Source organism: Octopus bimaculoides, chromosome 1 (genome assembly GCF_001194135.2).
Source record: "Octopus bimaculoides isolate UCB-OBI-ISO-001 chromosome 1, ASM119413v2, whole genome shotgun sequence".
NCBI classification, from domain to species: domain Eukaryota; kingdom Metazoa; phylum Mollusca; class Cephalopoda; order Octopoda; family Octopodidae; genus Octopus; species Octopus bimaculoides.
Window position 1 is genome coordinate 172,441,762 of NC_068981.1, and position 20,086 is coordinate 172,461,847.

At 34.5% G+C, this 20,086-nt stretch overlaps 2 protein-coding genes across 6 annotated transcripts in view; one reads left to right on the forward strand and one right to left on the reverse strand.

Annotated features, from left to right (window-relative positions):
• Nucleotides 1-5,352: 5,352 nt before the first annotated feature.
• Nucleotides 5,353-15,156, reverse strand: LOC106874524 (60S ribosomal protein L5). The gene is made up of 8 exons (XM_014922288.2): nt 15,029-15,156; nt 14,418-14,487; nt 14,171-14,286; nt 10,721-10,855; nt 10,377-10,579; nt 9,385-9,562; nt 9,012-9,100; nt 5,353-5,493 (listed from the first exon to the last, which is right to left on the reverse strand). Exons 1-8 carry the CDS (start codon nt 15,029-15,031, stop codon nt 5,397-5,399), a joined length of 891 nt encoding a protein of 296 aa, XP_014777774.1. The 5' UTR covers nt 15,032-15,156; the 3' UTR covers nt 5,353-5,396.
• Nucleotides 15,157-15,352: 196 nt separating this feature from the next.
• The window catches only part of LOC106874523 (coiled-coil domain-containing protein 18), a 44,051-nt gene continuing 39,317 nt past the window's right edge, over nt 15,353-20,086 (forward strand). For 2 of the 5 annotated variants that reach the window (XM_014922286.2, XM_052972617.1), the window contains exons 1-3: nt 15,354-15,758; nt 17,549-17,696; nt 18,858-18,949. In XM_014922286.2, coding sequence (XP_014777772.1) covers nt 15,640-15,758; nt 17,549-17,696; nt 18,858-18,949 — 359 coding nt within the window. In that variant the 5' untranslated portion in view covers nt 15,354-15,639. Of the gene's footprint in view, nt 15,759-15,989; nt 16,128-17,548; nt 17,697-18,857; nt 18,950-20,086 lie in introns of those variants that run through there. The other 3 variants (XR_008265453.1, XM_052972621.1, XM_052972630.1) reach the window with 3 other exon arrangements.

Below are 20,086 nucleotides of genomic sequence, written 5' to 3' on the forward strand. Positions count from 1 at the left end.
AGCCATCATAAATGTGTGAACATATAACATATAAAAGCATATATATATGTAGTGGATCTTGCAGGCATGAAGTGGATTCGATCCACCATAGCCAAATTTCAAGTTACAGTTCAACAGAACTTTTCTCACGGTGGAACAATAGTTTTTCTGTGATAGCAGTTTTACATTTGCCAGATTGCCTTAGCTAGGCCGAAATGTCTTCACCACTTGACCTTTCTAACCACTTCTATTTCACCAAAAGCTAGAATTAAGATAACAAGACCACCAACTAAATCTATTGTTCTCAACGATATATCTATCCTTCTGGATAGTTATAAAAGCAAGAACCCCCCAGCAAAAATCAGTTAGTCGGCTCGTGACAACTCAATCAGTTAGTTAATGAATGACAATTCAAGTCAGAGGCAGCTACCATCAGTTAGGTAGCGGAATGCTAGAATCATGTTCACAAGCAAGGCAGCTACTAAAGACAATGGTCAAATGGAGAAATGAAATTTACTGTCAGCAGCTATGAGACCCAACTTCCCATACCTTCTCACTTTGTCTTCTCTGCACATTACCATATTTCTCTCTATGGTTTACTACTACAATAAGAACACACAGGCCTAAATCAACTTTTTTTTACTTCGCACGCTCTAGGATTTTTATCACCTGCCCGTCGAGGCAAGGTATATTCGATGTAATGGTAAATAAATATTTTCTTCCCAACGTCAATCACTGTTCTTTCATCTTTGCATAATGAAGAATCTCAAACCTTTAACAAATCAATCACAACTGTAACAAACTCAATTTCAACCGATACAAAATAATCTTCATCATTACATATACACATTATAGCATAATTCCGTGCTCAAATCAAAGTCGGATGAAGAATTGCATAAATACAAATCCAAAAAGAGAAGTCCTCAAACGAATCCAATAAATACGAAAGAAACTTACGGCCGTTTCCAGGAATGTGCGAAGTGTGTAGGTAAATCCTTTTCAACTTCAGTAAGGATTTACCTACACACTTCTGCAACAACTGCAGCAGAAGAAAGAGGCCAGTAACTATCTCGCCCATGTTTGCAAGTATGAAAACATCATTAGGATAACTAATGAACTTGAGGAGAGAGATTAAATAAAAGCTGATGCATATCTATTCCCGAGGAGCATTACTAAATTCTATTTATCTGAAAAAGAAAATTTTAAATGCACCAGTTCATTGAGCAAGCAGTGCATGTGTACTTGGCACGAAAGACATAAGCTATAGAGGGATTAAATCATTTAACCGATTAATGTCCGCCTTCCATGCTAGAATGGGTGGGACGGTACCACAAGAGCCGGCCAGCACCAGACTTCTGTGACTGCTCTGGCAGGAATTTTACAGCTGGACGCCCTTCTTAACACCAACCACTCAGCAGAGTTTACGTGGCACAAGCACAAGCGAGGTCAGTTTTGGCAAGGTCTTTAAGTTGCATGCCCTTCCGAACACCAACCACTTTACAGTGTGGACTGGATGCTTTTAAGTGGCACCTGCACTGACAGGATCACCAAGTACTTGCAAGACATTAAAAAAAAACTTTTAAGAGGGAGGAGGTAATGAGGAAAAGGTTATAGTGTGACAGATACAGGTGTCTTGCTGTAGAGGAAGTACAAGGTTACCTGGCCAGAGAAAGAAAGATCAGGAATGAAGACAGAAACAGGAGTGCTACCGCAAATAAAATACATGGTTACCCAACCTGAGGGAAGTGCAGGAGAGGGGGAGAGAGAGTGAGAGACAGCAGGATAGAGATGGTGGCAAAATCCCGGACATACTCACAAGGGACGGGTATCAGAATATAAATGAGATGGTTCAGTAAAGGAAGAGAGATAGATAGATGGTGACAAGTGCCATAATATAAGCAGCAGGGTATTGTGAAGGAAGTGTGATTAAAGAGTAAGTGGCAAAAGACCTGGGTACATAGAGTTGGAGGGGCTACCAGATAGCAATGATACAGAGGAACAGGATTGGGGAGTAAGAGCTAGGCATAGTGTATGAAGGAGGAAATGTGAGAAAGAGATGTAGATTGATTTGTTGTGATAGGGTAAGCGAAAAGTTTTCTTGTTACGTGTGGGTGGAACGACCAGCGGGGGCTAGCAGATAGCAATAATACAGTGAGACAGGGTGTATGGGTGGAACACAGAGGTTGGGGGCTAGCAGAGAGCAATCATATGGTGGCACAGGGCCAAGAGGACAGCATTGGGGAGAGGGAGGTAATAATGTTACATGAAGCGGAAATGTGAGGAAGAGAAGAAATGTAGAGACATAGTTTGGTTTGTTGTGGTAGAATGTGTGAGCTGTTAAGTGTGGATAGGACACACAGTGCTTCTGTACAAATATCCAACCTGTCTCTTATAGAGAGAAAGAAAAAAATAAGGATACACATAACTGAATCTAATACACCATAAGTATAAAGAAGTCTAACAAATTAAAAATATTTATTGCATCTGAGTGCTTCTACAGCAGCTTCACCTCACCGGTTCCTTAAACAAGGTCCATAAAATTGACCACGAAAGACATTTAAAAAAACACTTAGCATGGAACACTGAGAAGTTTATGACATCCCACTTTTGAAGGCTACCTCCATGCAATTCAAGAACAGATCCCCACCACCACCACCACCAAGTAGCTGCAACATAAAAGGCAGAAGACATTGACAGAAAACGAATGTAAGCTGTGTAAAACTAAAACTGAAGACATCAACCACATTATTGCCAACTGCGAGACTGTCTTGTAGATATCTTCTATCAGGCATGATGTGGAACAGAATAAAAAAAAGGAAATACCAACAGACTGTTAACTATACGGAGAACAATGGGCAAAAAGAATATAGGTGGAAATTAAAATTTAACTAAAACCACCACAACCAGTCAGATATTGTTGTTAGGGGCAAGAAAAAAAAATGCTGTTGTGAAAAGCAGGTATCCTCTAGACACCAGTGCGGTTAGAAACGTACATGAGAAAGGCACCTGTTGCCCATGGATAAGGATTTTGCAAATCCAATATCCAAGGTACACTTTTCAGTTCCATACCACTTACCTTTCTCACAACTTGGAACTGTTCCACTTTATACCCATACTACATTCTCAATACTGTCCCTTCCACCCACATTTTACGTCGATCACTCTCCTGAGCCACCAAATATCTCATCCACCTTGATATAACTTTCAATTTCCTCATTCACTACGCTTTCTCCACTCTCGCAACCTACCCAACCACCTATCTTTCTCTCCGTCATCCGTTCCATCTACTGTATCATTAGGATTCTGTCGCTTTTTACCACCATTCTTTCTGCACTATTAATCCTTTCCTCCAACCCATGTGTACCATTGGTCACTTTCTGATATTCAACACCTTATTTCTACAGTTGTCCCTATTCTTTCTTATTCAACACTTGTTCTTCGTTACATTCATCAATCACTCTTCCATATTCTTTGCAATCTCCCTCCACCTACATTCTCTGTTCTTACCATTATTTTCATCTTTCCTGATCTATTCCCAACTCTTCTAGAATGCGAGTCGGCACATAACAGCAACAAATTCTGTTAAAGTCCTTAGTCTCCCTCTTCATTGAAGCCACTTAATCTAAGGGGATCTTATGGCAACCTCATTTGTGCTGGTGTCACGAGAAAAAAAAAAAGCACACGACCTAGTTGGCTTTAGGAAAAGCATACCAAACTGGATATGACATCAATCAAACAATACTTCTTGAAGCTCTTCTTGTTAACTATTGTTTTAGCATAGTGGATGTTTTGTTTATGAGAATAAATAGTACCACCACTTCAGTGGTATCAAGATACAAACTACCAATATCACAAATTTATCAACCTAAGACTACAGAAAATACTTTCTCAAGATGCCATAATCTACACCCCAAAATAGCAACTTGCTTGTGCTTACCTATAATTTCGTTGTGTCCTCCTCTTCACGATGACAGTTTTAATCATCTATTCAAATATATTTTAATACATTGTCACCAATTTATACTTATTTTCCGAAAGAAAAAAAAAAAAAAAAATTTCACCCATCTTTCCAAGATGCAGAGCTGAAAGGTACTTTTTGCTCCAAGAGTATCGACTGAAGATGCAGAATGTAAACATCAACACGAAAGTATTGGTAGGCAGTAGCTATGCAATTTAGTCAGCCGTTTTATATATCTCAATGCTGTTTGTGTCCGCAAATATATTTGGAATCCAATCACATGGACATGCATGTGCATAATTTCACCTCCCAACCACATTGTTTCATGTTCAGTACTATTGCATTCTGAGCTTGAGCTTTGCACATAGATTTGGTAGAGTAACTGAAAACTTATGTAGGTTTCCACTAACATTCAGGTAGTGCCACTTATCTCCAATTTCCATACCATGAAGAAATACGAGGTAAGTTGGCAACAAAAGAGTATAGTTACAAGAAAATCACCTCAGTGAATTCTGCTCGTTGCAAGTATGGAAAAGTAGACATTAAAACGGTACGGACATCACAGTTACTTGGAATGAAACCCATCAAGAAGTAGTAGTTCAGAGTAGTCTGCCTCAATTGGAGAGAGAGGAGAAAAAAAGTGTTTCTGTATCAGTTTTAATGTCAACTTTTCCATCATACTTGCATGGACCAAAGTAGGAGGCAAATTTTCTATGGAGGTAGTGAGAGGGATAACGGCTGTGAAGAAAGGGATGCCTGACCACACTACTTTATATGGAAGCTATTACATTTGTAATGAAGCAGCATTGTTACAAAATTTATTGCAAAGATAAAAATGATATTTAAATTTTTATTTTCATACTGGTATAAACACCATAAAAATTCAAAAATAAAATTGCATCTTTGGCATATTGCCTATCATTCACAGTGGCAAATGTACTTTTGATTTTACTAGCCATCTGAAAACAAATTTTTATTTTTTCATTCAATGCAACCTTCTCACCTACTTCCAATTTCCATCTTTAAACTTTCAAAAACCATTCACATATAGAGCAAATCAAAATACTTGCACATTTTGTTTAAAACCTCATTTCACTTCGCTGCTGACAGAGCAGTTTTCATAGTGCATTAAATACTGGAGTTTTAACCAAATTTAAGTTATGTCTTTTGGCCTAGTGCTTTGGCTCAATATAAAATTGCAAATTTATGCAAACAAAAAATTAATGTAATTGTCTTCCAGAAACACTGAAAAACTCATCTCCCCAGTTATTTTTATCCATCCAGCCACAGCAAAACTTGACTAGACTACCCCCATATATAAAAATCACATCTGGGCGTCATTTGTAGGGAGAAAAATAATTATAATAAAATTTTAAATATGCACAATGACTTGCTAATAAAATACAAATAAAATATTGATGCAGTAAGTTTTTATTGACCCCGGTCATAAGAAATAAACTTAATCATCATCTTTCTTGAGACTTTTCATAAATTCACTCTTCTCCTTTTGAATACGAGCCTTGCGCTGTTCCAGAGTAAGTTTCTTGGCATTGTGTCTGCAAAAACAATTGAAATACAGTTAATCTTAAAATTTCTAATTAAAACTTAGATCAGTTACAAAAACTAAGATATTCAGACTTACCAATTCATCTTTGTCATTAGACTGGCTATGCTGGGGGAATTGCCTTGAATTTTTTTAATTGAATGAATCAAACCTCTATTTTTTTTTTTGCCAAACCAGTACATTACAGGGATTTAAAACTCACCAACACCATTTGTCAAGGAGTGGTGGACAGATACACAACAGGCTGCTTTCTGTTCCCATCTACGAAATTAACTGATAAGGCTTTGGTTGCCCTGAAGCTATAGTAGAAGACACTTGTTCAAGGCAGCATGTGGTTGGGAAGGAAGCTTCTTAGCCATGCCTGCACTATCTCAATCAAAGAATATTTTAGATTACTTGTAACAGGTTTGAGATAATGTCATCGACAGTTATAACATGATTGGAGAATCATCAGAATAAATCAAACCCAATGAATCACCACGAATCAAAACACTTAGAAATTTCTTCTTTTGTTCTAATTCAAGTGTTCAGTTTGGCCATCATCGTTTAACGTCCACTTTCCATGATAGCATGGGTTGGACAATTTGACTGAGGACTGGTGAGCCAGATGGCTACACCAGGCCCCAATCTGATTTGGCAGAGTTTCTACAGCTGGATGCCCTTCCTAATGCCAACCACTAGGAATATAGCCTAATAACTAATATGGTGATATTAAACAGCTTTACACTACATTGATTTTAAGAGTAATTAAGAGAAAGTACGAATGCTTTAAGTATGATTCAAGTCTATCTTTAGTGTATTCTATCTCCACTTTTTCATGCTCATAAGTTGAATAGGGCTTTCTCTTTCTCTAAAAATCACAGTATCTCGTGTAGCAATTGTGTATCTTAATGAAGTAAGCTATCAACTGTACCAGTGGTACACCCTATAGTATGCTACACAAATTTTTACATATTCTTTTCCTCAGCTCATTCAGTCTGTATATGACCCCCTTGCATCTCTTGTAGCCATGGTTTACATTTGTATACTAAACAATTCACTTTTGTTACTATATTTCTAAATAAAATACACACCTTATGTAGTTCAATTAAATTCTAAAATAATCAAGAATTTAGACCGCTTTAACCCAGCCAAATATTGTTCTATGTTCAAACTAGCCAGATGCAGCCTTTCATACCTATCCTACAATGTCATTCTAAAGATAAGGAATCACATGAAAATCACAAAGCTACAAGATTAATTAAAAACAACGAATAAGCAGAGTAATCTGAATGCTAAAGGGTTAAAGCTTATAGACTTGTAACCTTTGGAATACAATTTAAGATTCTTAACCAAATCTTGTTTCATAATTTTTATCTTCAAGCAAATCTAATTACAGGAAAATTCAAAATATTAATTTTAATAGCCATTATTAAATGACTATAAAATTTGAGAAAAAATTGTTCAAAGTACTGGATTATTAAGTTGAAGTTCATGTATCATAATGGTAAAAAAGCACAAAGAAATAGGTGCACTATAACCCCCCCCCCCGAAAAAAACACAAAGTGCCGAGATTTGAAGAAAATTAGAAAAGGAAATAAATACACAGAAACATACAATGATTCACAAATCAAACTGTTACACATCTCACAAGTAAATAAAAATATGGTAAATTCAAAAATATTTAGTCCTTCCCTGCAGTAATTGATTCAAAGAAAAATTAACCTAAGTTTTGTTCCCTCGGGGGTTGTGGGGAGAGAAGACTAACCCAAACTTGCTTGACAACATGAAACTGGTAACCACCCTTTGCCCATAGTGAAACATTTCAGAAAATCAAAATTGGAAAGAATCTATAATTTGCAGTGCTTACGTATGTTCAATAATGGAAGACAATGTAACTCAAGTATTTACATGAAACATTTTCAAAATTTATGAGATTTGTGCTGAAATTAAAAATATCAGCAGGCTATTTCAGCCAGACTGGTAATGAAAGGGGTTAAGCATGGTCACTTCCTGTAAGCAGTATACTGTCTTTCCAGTTAACTGAATACTTTGCTTAAGTGTAGAGGATTCAATTCTAGGCTTTGCCTATACATATGGAGTTGTTGTTGGCAGATTCAGCTATGAGAGCTAAGTTACTGACATACAGTAGTCCTCATGGTCAGCTGGCCAAAACCCATTATGATTAGCTGAAGTATAACAAACTGGAGTAGGGACGAAGAGGGTTTTAAAAATGAGCCTTGCGACGTCCATTTGCTTTTGAAATTCCTTTAAAAATACCAACAGCATCTCGAATTTTGACAGTCATCTTCAGTAAGCTTGTACTGATTTGCTTTTGACAACTGGACTATATAACGAGTCTCCAAGATTGACAACTGTTAAGTATAGTAGCTTATTCTTTGCAGTCCACGTGATTAGAGCAAAAGCAGGAGAAAGAAAAGGAGAGGGAATGTAATTGTAATGCTTTCATGTGATTACTTGAAGGGAAAAAGGATAAGACAAAGAGAGATGTATCCATGAGATGGGAGGGGGGGGATGTTATATATATATTACATGGTTAAAGTTAAAAGGTAGAGGGGGAGTTAAAAATATAATTTTAGCAGAGGGGCAATGTTCTGATGGTGAGGTTAAAGGGAGTGGGAGCAAGAAAGATGGCGGGTGGATAGTTAGAAGTATCTAATTGAACAAAGCTTTTTTTATATCACTTAACACACAAGTGCAATTCCATGAATTAGTCACGCTTAATTATGTAGTACATACATGCAATTTAACTAAAAGCTGTATCATGTACAGGATTTGTTTCTGGGAAAAAGAGCAAATATTTTGCATGTGCTGTGCTGTGTGTTAAGAATATAAAATTGCGCATTAAGTAATAATTGTATTCCAATTTCTTTCACTTTTCAATGAATAGCAAATATCTTAAAGACTATGCTTTCTTTTGGATAAAGTTTTCAGAAATAACCCAATAGGTTTACCATTAATTCCATGAAATGGTCACAGTTCCTGCTAGTATATGCTAATCTTAATTAGTTGTGCTATAAATCCAATGCATTACATTTATAACAATCAATTTGTTCATTCGAGAATGTTTGCCCTGGCAACAGTTAATGCTACAGCTATATGAATTGTTGTACAATACCACGTGCCCTGCAATGTATTTCCAGTATCTATCCCTTTTGGTCCATCTGCTGTTATTGCTTTACTATCTTTAATTGCACTTGCAGGCTCTTGTAACATTTTCCATAACTTTCTTAATGATGGTGCCAGCAAATGTCATTATCAAGACAGTTTTTTGCCCAATTATGTCCAATTCGCAATGACAACCTGTTTTAGCTTATTTCTTTGTTACATATACATGATATCTATTGCACCTCATTCTTTCCAAGCCACCTTCTATATCATTCTAACACTGTGTCACCCACCACCCAACTGAAACTGCCCCATTCACATACATGGTTTATGCCCTACAGTTATTTTTGAAGCTCAAACTGACAAAGGAACCTTTGAACAGTGGCAATAATAGTTGCTTACCTCTTTTTCACAACAGTTTTCTTAGGCGCAGTTACTGGTTCTGGATGAGAACGGATTGCTGCATGTGCATTTTTATACTGCTTTTCAATCTAAAATTTAAAAAAGTTTCATTTTAAGGATAGACAGTTGCATTCCAAGGAAACTATTTCAACAACCATAAAGTGCCATGCTTTTTTTCTCTGGCAATAACAATTGTTCTTCATGGATAATATCCTCTAGATTAATTTGTCTTTAAAGTACTCCAATTACAGGAATTAACAAATTAACATGACCACATCTACTTAAACCACCATTAACAATAAGTGCTTTCCACTGTATAAAATATATATTTTATGCTTAATGAAGTAAGAATTATAGAGATAACAATACTCACTGATTCGGGTGTTATGCCTAGTTTAATATAACGCGAGAACTGTTTTTTGTATGTTTCTTCATTTTCTTCTTGAAGTGTAGACATATAATTTGCGACATGTTTGCCAAAAATATGATCCCTATGCACCTCAGCTTTAAATTCTCCACTTTCCGCATCATAACCTGGGAAGCGCTTAACACTGTAATAAAATACATGAAGCTTAAATTTATCGTAATCACAAAATTCCCACGAAAACAGTGTACACAATGAATATGACTAATTTTTAAAAGAAACCCAGTTGGACCTAAAATCCATTGACTATTCTCACTATTCCATAAAATATTGGACCAATTATTATGCAAAATATAAAGTGGACAAAAATCAAGGCATTTAAGCAGCTATAATATTGGCTAATAAAATTGTGATATTTCATTCCACTGGTATGACATGGATACCCTTTCAAATCCACAAGCCTCCTATAGTAAGCAAACCAACACCCTACATGTGTTGTGTCCATTTGTTCTCAGTAGCTATTCTTATAAGCATATTTACCAATGTTGCCGGTTAGACTTAACACTGATGACAATATTAGTGCAAATACAATCTAGAATCAAGTTCATTAAGCATTCCTGTAGTACAAGTTTACTCATAGAAACAGGCAACATACTACATATGCAAATGTGCTGAAATATGAAGTTATGAAATTAAAGAGAAAAATTTGAATCATTCAAATTCATCCAATTCAGATGTTAGTCAACCCCCCCACCCCTGTAACTGACAATTTAAGAATTGGGACTGGATTTAAGCATTTTGGAATATTTCCACCTCCCCCACTGCATACTTGCAAACATCAACCATGCCAGTAGTCTGAGAGGGTCTGCAAGTTACCAGCACAGCCACTCCTGTGACTTAAGTCTTAAAGAGTTAGTTTAAGATTAAAAACAAATCAGACGTTTCAAACAAGTCGACCTCCACCCATAAAGTCTAGAACCTGTAACTGAAAAGATTCTTACTTGTGAGGTATCTCCATACCACCATCAACAGCACCTTTCATTGCTCCAAAGACTCTTGCACCAGTTGTAGTACGGCTGAGTCCAACGTCAAGAAATGCACGGAAGGCTCTGGGTTTACCTTCAATGTTCTCAACATTATACTCCTCTCCAGTCACATCAGTACAACCATCATAGATGGTGTCCAAGTTGAACTTTTTCAATATCTGAAAACAAATTTTGATGAATACATTAAAACTAAAATGATTGAAGGAAAAAAAAAAAAAAAAAAAAAAAAAAAAAAAAAAAAAATCAGAAAATATTTAAATGTTTTTGACAACATACTAAAAAAACAAAAAGTAACTTACTCTTCTGGCAAGAAGAAGTCCTGTGCAATATGCAGCAGCATAGTTGGTCAGCCCTACCTTGATGCCATATCTAGGGAGCTCATGAGAGTAGGCCGCAACCACAATCACATCTCCCTCAATACGGGCATACGCTATCTAATAAAACAAAAAAAAAATTTAATTGTTAAAAATTCTATTTTGAAGTACTGATTAATTATAATAATTTTAAGAAATAAGACCAGTCAACATGGATGTTAGGACATTAGGAACCTATGTAAATCAATTACAATACAGTTCATACCAAAAAGTACAACTAAAGCAAAGTCTACATCAGTGGTTCCTAAAGTGGGCAGTGCTACCTCCATGGGGGAAGTGGAAAGATTCAGGGGGTGTTGAAGAAAAGTGGGACAACAATGGGATAACCGAAAGCAGGTGATGGTTGTAACAAAACTTCCAAAATAATGAATTGGGTTAAATGCGGTTTTGAACTTGCTGCAGAAGCTAGGAATGTGGCTCGACAGGCAAGGGGGCAGCAGCAGCCTGAAAATGTGTCAAAAACCAAGTAAAACGTTTCATGTTTTCAATATCTAAAAAGGTGACTCATCCGACATACCATGTTATATTTGACAATACTTGTATACATTCAGCAGCCACCACCAGGGGCATCTACAATTGCTCAATCCGCAAAAATTGCAATCAAATCTTCCAAATCTAACAATCTTAATCCTATTTAAAAGGTGTATATGTATGAAGCATCCAGTCTTGCTAATTGAAGCAAACAAAGCCACCCTTCTATATTTGTTAAAATAAACTGTCAACTAATTTTGGAAATTAAGAATTTAGTAAAATAACTCATTACACCGGTATCTGGAATAAATTTGATGGAATATATTGATCATGTTTACTTTGATCCGAGTGATATTACTAAATATTTCTACATGATTTTCATGCCCATTTTCAAAATGACAACCTTTAAAAAAAATTTATAGAAAGATTGAAAACTTCTAATTCTTAGCCAATCAAACCAGTCCATGCTTCTACAGCAACAAACAGACACTACAGTTATGATTGGCATTTCATCCAAAATTTCGACTGTAAATATTTTCATTAAATATTTACATTCTTAATATTTTAGCATTCAAACTGGCCAAAATAACTCGTTTTATATTGAAACGGGTCAGATCTGGCCTCTTACCACATCCTTTCAATTTCATTCTAAAACTAAGCAATAACATCAACATCTCCAAACAATATAATGCATGATTAATTTAATATAAGACAGAATCATCTGAATACTAAAGCATTAAAAGCTCAAAAGTCGAGTTTTCATGTCACAGCAAAGGTGAGGTGGAGGGAATAATGTAAGAATTTGAAAATGTTATTCTGCCCCTCAATTTTTAGGTTTCGGCATTTTCATAAAATGTTTATGAATTTGCGAGGACTAAAAAAATTCTTTGGTTAATTTTGCAAATCTTTTAAATCACAGATTAAAATAACAGCTAGTTCAAATATTTGGCTTAAATCCCAGCAGTAGGCCATCAAATGTGTTAGGGAGAAAGATCTTGAAAAACAGTGTTAGATGTGCTAAAGTAACAGCTCTTAAATTATGCATGAAATTGGTTTTGTTCTTGCATAATCATGAACTTCTGTGCAAAAAATACAAATTCGCAAAATTTTTCAGAAAATTCAAAAAAGCTACAGCATGTGTAAAGTAGGATTCCAATGATTAAAAAAGGTTTCTCTAAAAGCTTTCACTCATTCCTAAATCTCCCCAATACTTTGCCATCAGACAGAGTCATTAAGAACTGTCAATAACTAATGAAACAGCTTCAAGTATCATACAACCACTTCAGTACATCACAAAGGATACCAATATTTATGCAGTTCAAAACGAATTAAAAAAAACTTTAGTAACAGTGTATGCTACATTACAATAGTGCTCATACTATACTACAGGAGGAATTTGTAGTACATGTGAAGAGACAAGCTGGGCACAAATTACACTGCGTGGAATAGTTGTTTCAAAGAGCCAAATATATAAGTCAAGTTAGGCTTTGCTAAATTGAAATTATGCTTATGTATATCTAAGTGGAGATATTACTCTTATTTCAATATCAAGTTGTCAAATCATCACCGACATATACAGAAACTGATGTCTAGCAGGAACCACTGATAAACTAAGATCAGGAAGGATGCATTTGACAAGGTATAAAAATCAAAGATTCACTAAAACTGGATAGTCAAGAGTTGGCAGACTTTGGAAATTGCACATACTATTAATTACAACTGGTTCTAGTTTTTTTGAGTAATTATATAGGAGAAAGTAAGGATTGGCATACAAACTACCTTGCTTTGATTCAAAGAAATACACTAGAATAAGTGAAATGTTTGATTTTCTTTTAATCACAAATTGTACTTTCTGAAAACCTGTTTTTGTACATTAGGGTTCATAGCTTGTTTCCAAGTGTTTACATAAAGTCAACTGTTTCAGTATAAGTGGGATCCAAAGCTGATTAAAATTCATCTAGATTGTGGTCAGGCGTAAAAATAGAAATTGAATATTGCAATCTTCAATAAAGTAATATCTACAAATGTTTACTTGTTCTTAAAGCTGACACAAGTCCTACTGTAGATGGAAAAGGCATTTCTTCCTCACAGCAAAATAAACTATTGAAATGGTTGGGAAGAGAATCCAGCCAAAAACAATGCTAAAGCAGACTGGATTCTGGTGCAGTCTGGCTAGTCAACTCCTGTCAAACCACCCATGCCAGAATGGAAGAGGAACGTGAAATGAATTTATTTTCCTTAAACCAAGAACTATAAGTTTCTTTATACATTTTAACAATCATTTGCTGTAGTAACAATACTATAAGCATATTCGAATTTGGGATACAATGGTATGGGACAGCCGTGATACATGGATGTCTATTCAACCATGACCAGTCAGAAAACCATAAAAAAAATAAAGGATTTTAGAGTTAATATGCAATTATAAACCCATCACTGAACACATTTTAGAAACTAGCTACGAAATAACCTTATTACTCCTATTTATCACCACTGGAAGGAAGTTATTCATGAATATATTTCAAGTTTTTAGCCAGCACTGTCAGTCAGTTTATACTACATCAGTAGCTTCATTCATAAACATGTTACCGTAACACGTATGTAAGAATACAAAGAAATACCTTTCACAACGTTAAGTATTTTTCATTTATAAATTGGTATATAACTTTTAAAATAAATTTTCAACAATCTTATGTAAAACTTTGCATTGATATATATATATAGCTACCAAGTTATTGCTCGGGGAAAAAAGAGCATTATAATGGATTAACCTCGTGTACAATATAATAGTTAACCTCACCATTATTTATACTAACTACAGCGACTTTAAAATTACAACTGAATCCAAGTTCACAATGTTAAGCCTTTCAAATGGGTGGAGAATTCAAGAAAAGAAAAGTTCACCTGGCAAATAATATCCTTATTAGTGAAGCGAACTATCATTCGATATTTAGGTGTGTTGTACTTGTTTTTCTCCTGCACCACAAGACGTTTCCTCGCGAAGTAGTCAGTTTTTCCCTCTAGAAATAGAATTAAAAGTTTTAGCCCACTTTTCGAGAAGAAAAGGCGGTTATCTTGTAGACAAGTGTAAAAGATTAGCGAAGTATTACTATGTACATTTTGGTATGACTGGACTAGAAATTATATATACCTCTCCTCCTTCGGAATTTTACTTGAAACCTCTTGAAATAGGCCTTATTTTTTATTATTTTCACGAACACCTGAAAAAAAAAAAAAATCAACCATTTCAAGAGTAAGTCTTGTTTAGGAATGTTGTAGAACTAATTACTTTATGAAGACAATTATTCAATAAAACTACTGTTGTGTATATATATACATATATATATATATATGTATATAGATATATTAAAACAGAAATAATACTTCAATACAAATCTGTAAAGTTGCATACTTTTTAACGACTGATTTTGCCGTTGTTTATGGAGACCAACGTCACAGTTGCATTAATTTTTTGTCACATGCATATAAAAAAAAATTCAAGCTGGCACGATAAAAGAACCTGGAAGAACACTTCTTTTAAAATCTAAAACCAATATCAATGATTAAAATAAGTGAACGTCACATATTATAAACGCTGTCAACAACTTCCAGCGGGAGAGCAAGTGCGACTATTACACGTGTAGAAAATAAGCCAGGCGGTATCATTAATATATCGAAACCATCGAAGAGAATTTACTGAAAAATATCATTTAACAAGTTATAAGAATATAAAATATATTAAAATTTTTAGAGATTACTCACCATTTTGGTTTATTTTACAAGTCCAACAATCAGTGCCTTAATAATAGCATCAGTTGGGGGATGACTTACTATGAAAAAGGAAGTGGCTGGCACCGCTGCAGACAATTTAACAACTTTCCGGAAGTGCTTTATATAATATAATTTTTTGATATACATAATAAAATAAAATTTAATATAAATTAAAATTACCATAATTTAAAAAATATATGAGCGTTTATAAAAGTACTTTCACGTGATTTTGCTAATAAATATTAAAAAATAATTAATAACCAATCAAATGTCATGTCGTTGGTGCACTTAATTTGAATATATTTCATTGTAAACTTAATTTTCTGAAGTTGCTTGATGTATTTTATTGATTTTAAATTGTTTATATCATATTCGTTTGTTTGTCATTTGTTGTTTTTACCGTTCCATAAAAGAATTCCCCCTGTATTTATTTATCTCTAAAACTCAGTTTCAAAGAAAAACAAGTCACAACATGTCAACAAATATTCATTTCTCTTCACGTTTTCTCAAGTTTTCTGTATATTTTCATCAAAAGTTTCACAACGCTGATGATTAAACATTAACTTTACACGTAATAAGATGCTAACATTTGAATCTACATCATGGAATTGAGATTAAAAGAAGTTACACATCGTCTACAAGAAACAGAAAAATCTTTAGCAAATATTTATTTAATGGAGCAACAAGACTTAAAAGAAAAAGTATTCGGTGTTGATAATTTGTAAGTGCTTGTACATTTCTAGTTTAGAGTTCTTCAAAATGAAAAGGTATTGTTTGTAATTAAAAGATCGCACTCTATACGGTTCCCAAAATAAGTTGTCAATATTTTCTTTCTTTTTACTCTGTTGTCTAACTCCAATTTAAACTTAATTGGCGACTGTCACTTTCATCAATGGTCCTTGATAAAGCGACTACGTAGCTGTTGCTTCGTTGATTTATGTTAGATTTTGTTTTTAGTCAAGAGTGGTTAGTTAACTTAGGCAGTGTGCCTTCCGTTAAAGGATTTACGATCAAGAAGCAAGTGTTGTCATATTACAATATTTATAGAGCTAAATATTCTGTAATTAAAGTCGTATTGTGCCTTTCGAAGGTATTCTATGATCAGCCCACCTTTGTAAAGATACATAGAACTACTGTTTCCTTTAATATGTCTTGCTTGTTTAAAACGGTGGGGTGTGATTATATGGAGATTTCGCTTCTGTTTCTCGCAGGTCAAAGGATTCCAGAAGCTCATTTGGGCGAAAGTAAAGAATACGTACACCCAGTGTTTAGGGTTAAGTACTTTTGTTACGCCGAAAACTGTTGGTGTACGTGTTCTTTACCTCCGCCGCTCGTTTGTTGCTTGTTCTAATACCATACAAGATACAAAAATGAGTACTTAAAGCTGTTCGCTGTTTGTTTTAATTCCAGTATAATAAATGTGGTCAGTGTAACATTCATTAAACTCGGAAATGAATTGCCTTTACGTTGCGTTTAATAAATTTATATCGAGGAATGAAACTGATCGAATCTCCATTAAAATTATATAGATATTCAATTTTGTACTGCGTTGAAAAATTAACAGAATTATCTTTTTCAAACTCAGCAACATAGGAGGTTATGAAACTGAAGAAAAACCTTAATTACTACAGTCAATTTAGTTTTACAATTGGCAATAGCACAGCTTCAAATAGGTTAAAGTTCAATTTCTGTCGGTGTCAATTTCACTTTTCGTCCTTTTGGAGTCTATGCAATCAGCTATAAATCCCTTCTACAAAAAAACTAATATTTTACCAAATCAGAAAACATCTCACATCTAATCTAAGGGTTTGCCCGTGAAGTATACGCTATTTCATGCAATTAAAAAGCATTATGAGTAAAGGCATTCTTAAAAGGGTTTTGAGATTATTGGAACACCTTTTTAAAGAGTTGGCAAGATACTAAAGCGTGCCTACTCTCTCACTTGCTGTCCTTCCCAACAACACAGTTTGGCTCATAACACCACATGTTCTAAGAAATATTTTTTTTATTTTAAGAAGTAAAGTTTCCATTAAATCACTACATTTGTAGCTGGAATGTAAGGAGATAAAATAAATATCTTTAGTTTTACATCATATAAGACATAACTGCTTAACTCGATTTGACTGATAATAGATTCTATTTCATAGAGAAGAAAAATAGTTAGCATGGTATAGACAACTACCAGCCTGCTTGTCTTTAGTTGAAATCCACTTCAGGTTTTTTATTGTTTTAGGCACTACACTTCATTCCCAGGTTATTCACCTGTTCACAATAGGTGTCAGATCATCTTCAAATGTTATCTGAAATAACTGAAAATTTGCCTTTTCTATAAAATCCTCTTCACAATTGAATGGTAGTAAAGGCTTCCTATTCTAAGAACAATTGCTCCATAAAAGTCATCCCTTCCTTTTGTGTTAGCATGCAAAAATGGATATAAATATAAAAACATAAATAAGATTACTTCGATTTTTTGGACAATTTTTTATTTGTTTTAATTTATTTATTTAACAGATCTCAGGATTTTTGGTATAAAAATTCTTTGGACCAGATTAGATGGAATGACAGCAACAGTAATGTTTCAGAACAAAGTACACCAACTGACTCTCTTGGAATGGCCTTTAAAAACGATGACATGGTTGCAAGCACACCAAAAAAACATGTACTATAATTATTTGTTTATCATCATTAGCTTCTCTTTTTATATATGTCTATCTTAACATTTCACCTATCAGATTGCAGATAGATTTCACAAAAATGTTTTTTCAGTTTTAATGCTTATGAAGCTGGTGTTTATTGACATTTATTCTGTCACTTGATATAACATCATAACCTGCCACTGGAGTGCCTTTTGTCAAATATACTCTATTGCCAGTATTTGGACCAGGTTTCTAGTTTGAACATAACTTCCAGTTTGTAGATCCTGATAAAAGGTCAAGGACACTGCTTCTTCATTTTCTGACCAAACCATAAAATGTAAAAAAAACCCAAAAAAACTCCCAACTTAATTTTATTCACTTTAAACCTGGACAATTTTCGTGACAAACTTTCACCTTGATGGAGCTAATTTAATTCTAGCAATCTTAGAACTAACTTGCTAATAACACTAGCATAGCTAGAGTGTGTATGTGTGTACCGGTCCCCTCTCTCAGCTATGCTAGTGGCTAATAGAGAATATTTAATGACAATCTCAGAACACTTGCACTTTACACTACATTCACATATCTATTGGTCGTATTAAAGGTGTCAGGTGATATGAATGACATGACAGAGAATTGGTAGAGTTGTTTGAGAACTGGATAGAATAATGTCTTTCATTATTTGTATTCTGAGTTCAGATCATTGACTTGGCCTTTCATCTCTTTAAGGTTGACAAATAAAGTGCCAGTAGGGTACTGAGGCCATTTCACATACACACTTTTTCTCTCTGAATCAGTTATGTTTAAAAGGCCAAGAAAGGAGCATTCACATTGCAGTCCCCACCAATTTTTTCTCCACCACTCTCCAAACTTGCTAAGAAAGAATAAGTGAAACAGTATGCTATGGATATGTCAGTGATTTTACAGCTGAATGTCTTTCTTATCAGCTATCAGTATGACAGGGGGAACTACATATGTTTATCAGCATAACACCAACCCATCCACCTTAGCTACTGTCTTTTTATATTTCTGCATTTGTGTAATTTCACAATCATAGTGAATAAGATATATTCAAGAGAATATTTAATCATTGCACATAATCAAGACTGATTTTAAATTACATATTTTTGAATTCTGTCTTTTTTTCCTTTTCTTTGATTATGAAAAAAATATTTATTGAAAAGAATAAAAAATCAAATGAACCAATCAAGAATAAATACCAAGAAAAACTGGATCTGTTACAAACTGAATTGAAGATACAAGACCAGAGTTTGAGGTAAAATCTGTTAAACTTCAGAATAAATTTGCCAGTCTAAAACAGCTACATATTAAGTATTTGGATTTCAAATTAAAATGGCTTCTGTTATTGCAGTGATATCAACTGTAAAAACGGTTTAACTCCTGCATCTTTAAGTCTTCGTATTTAATTAAGGAATTATTATAATTAATATGTTCTGGTTACTATGTGCTTTTAGAAAGACTTGAAACCAAGGTAAACAAACTAACTAGGGTGCCTCTATATGATAGCTCAACTTGCTAGAAATTGCAGCCAAAGCTCTCAAATCATACCCTACTATTTTAAATGAAGAAGGCTAGATTAGACATTGTAGTTCTTGATGATCATTGGTAGACCTGAAAGTATACAAGAGCTGAGGTGAATCCCAGAAACAAAGTCTGTCTAGTCTAAACAAGATGTCTATTCAAATCAAACGATATATAATCAATTTGTTGCACAACTATTATTTATAGAGTGTCAGTTGAATTTTGACCAAGTAACTTCTTCAAATTAGTATTATGGAACTCTTTCAACTACAATTCTTTTATTCTTTTAGTGATTTCAGTCATAGGACTGCAACTATGTGGCAGCACCTACACAGACTTAGTCAAACACATTACCTTGTTGCATATTTCATTCTAGTACTTAGTTTTTTGATCTTCATTTGTTGAACTGCTAAGTTATGGGATGTAAAGGGACGCAACATAAAAATTTTTTTTTTTGACCAATGTAAACATAAATAGAATCATGGACCAACCCACCCACACACACATGCATATAAAATGTATATCAGCTAAAATTCAATATAAGTACACCTTACTTTTGTGTATTGTAAGAGGTAGTTAGAGAGTTCAAGAAGAACATCTGGCCATGAAACACTGACTCCAAAAAGTCCTAGCCAAGCCATGCCACATGGAAATATGCACATAAAAGCAATGATCATGATATATATAATCATCATCATCGTTTAACATATGCCTTCCATGCTGGCATGGGTTAGACAGTTTGACAGTAGCCAGCCAGGCAGAAAACTGCACCAGATTTCTGTGTCTGTTTTGGCAGGGTTTTTACAGCTGGATGCCCTTCCTAACACCAACCACCTAGCAGAGTGGACTATATATATATATATATATATAT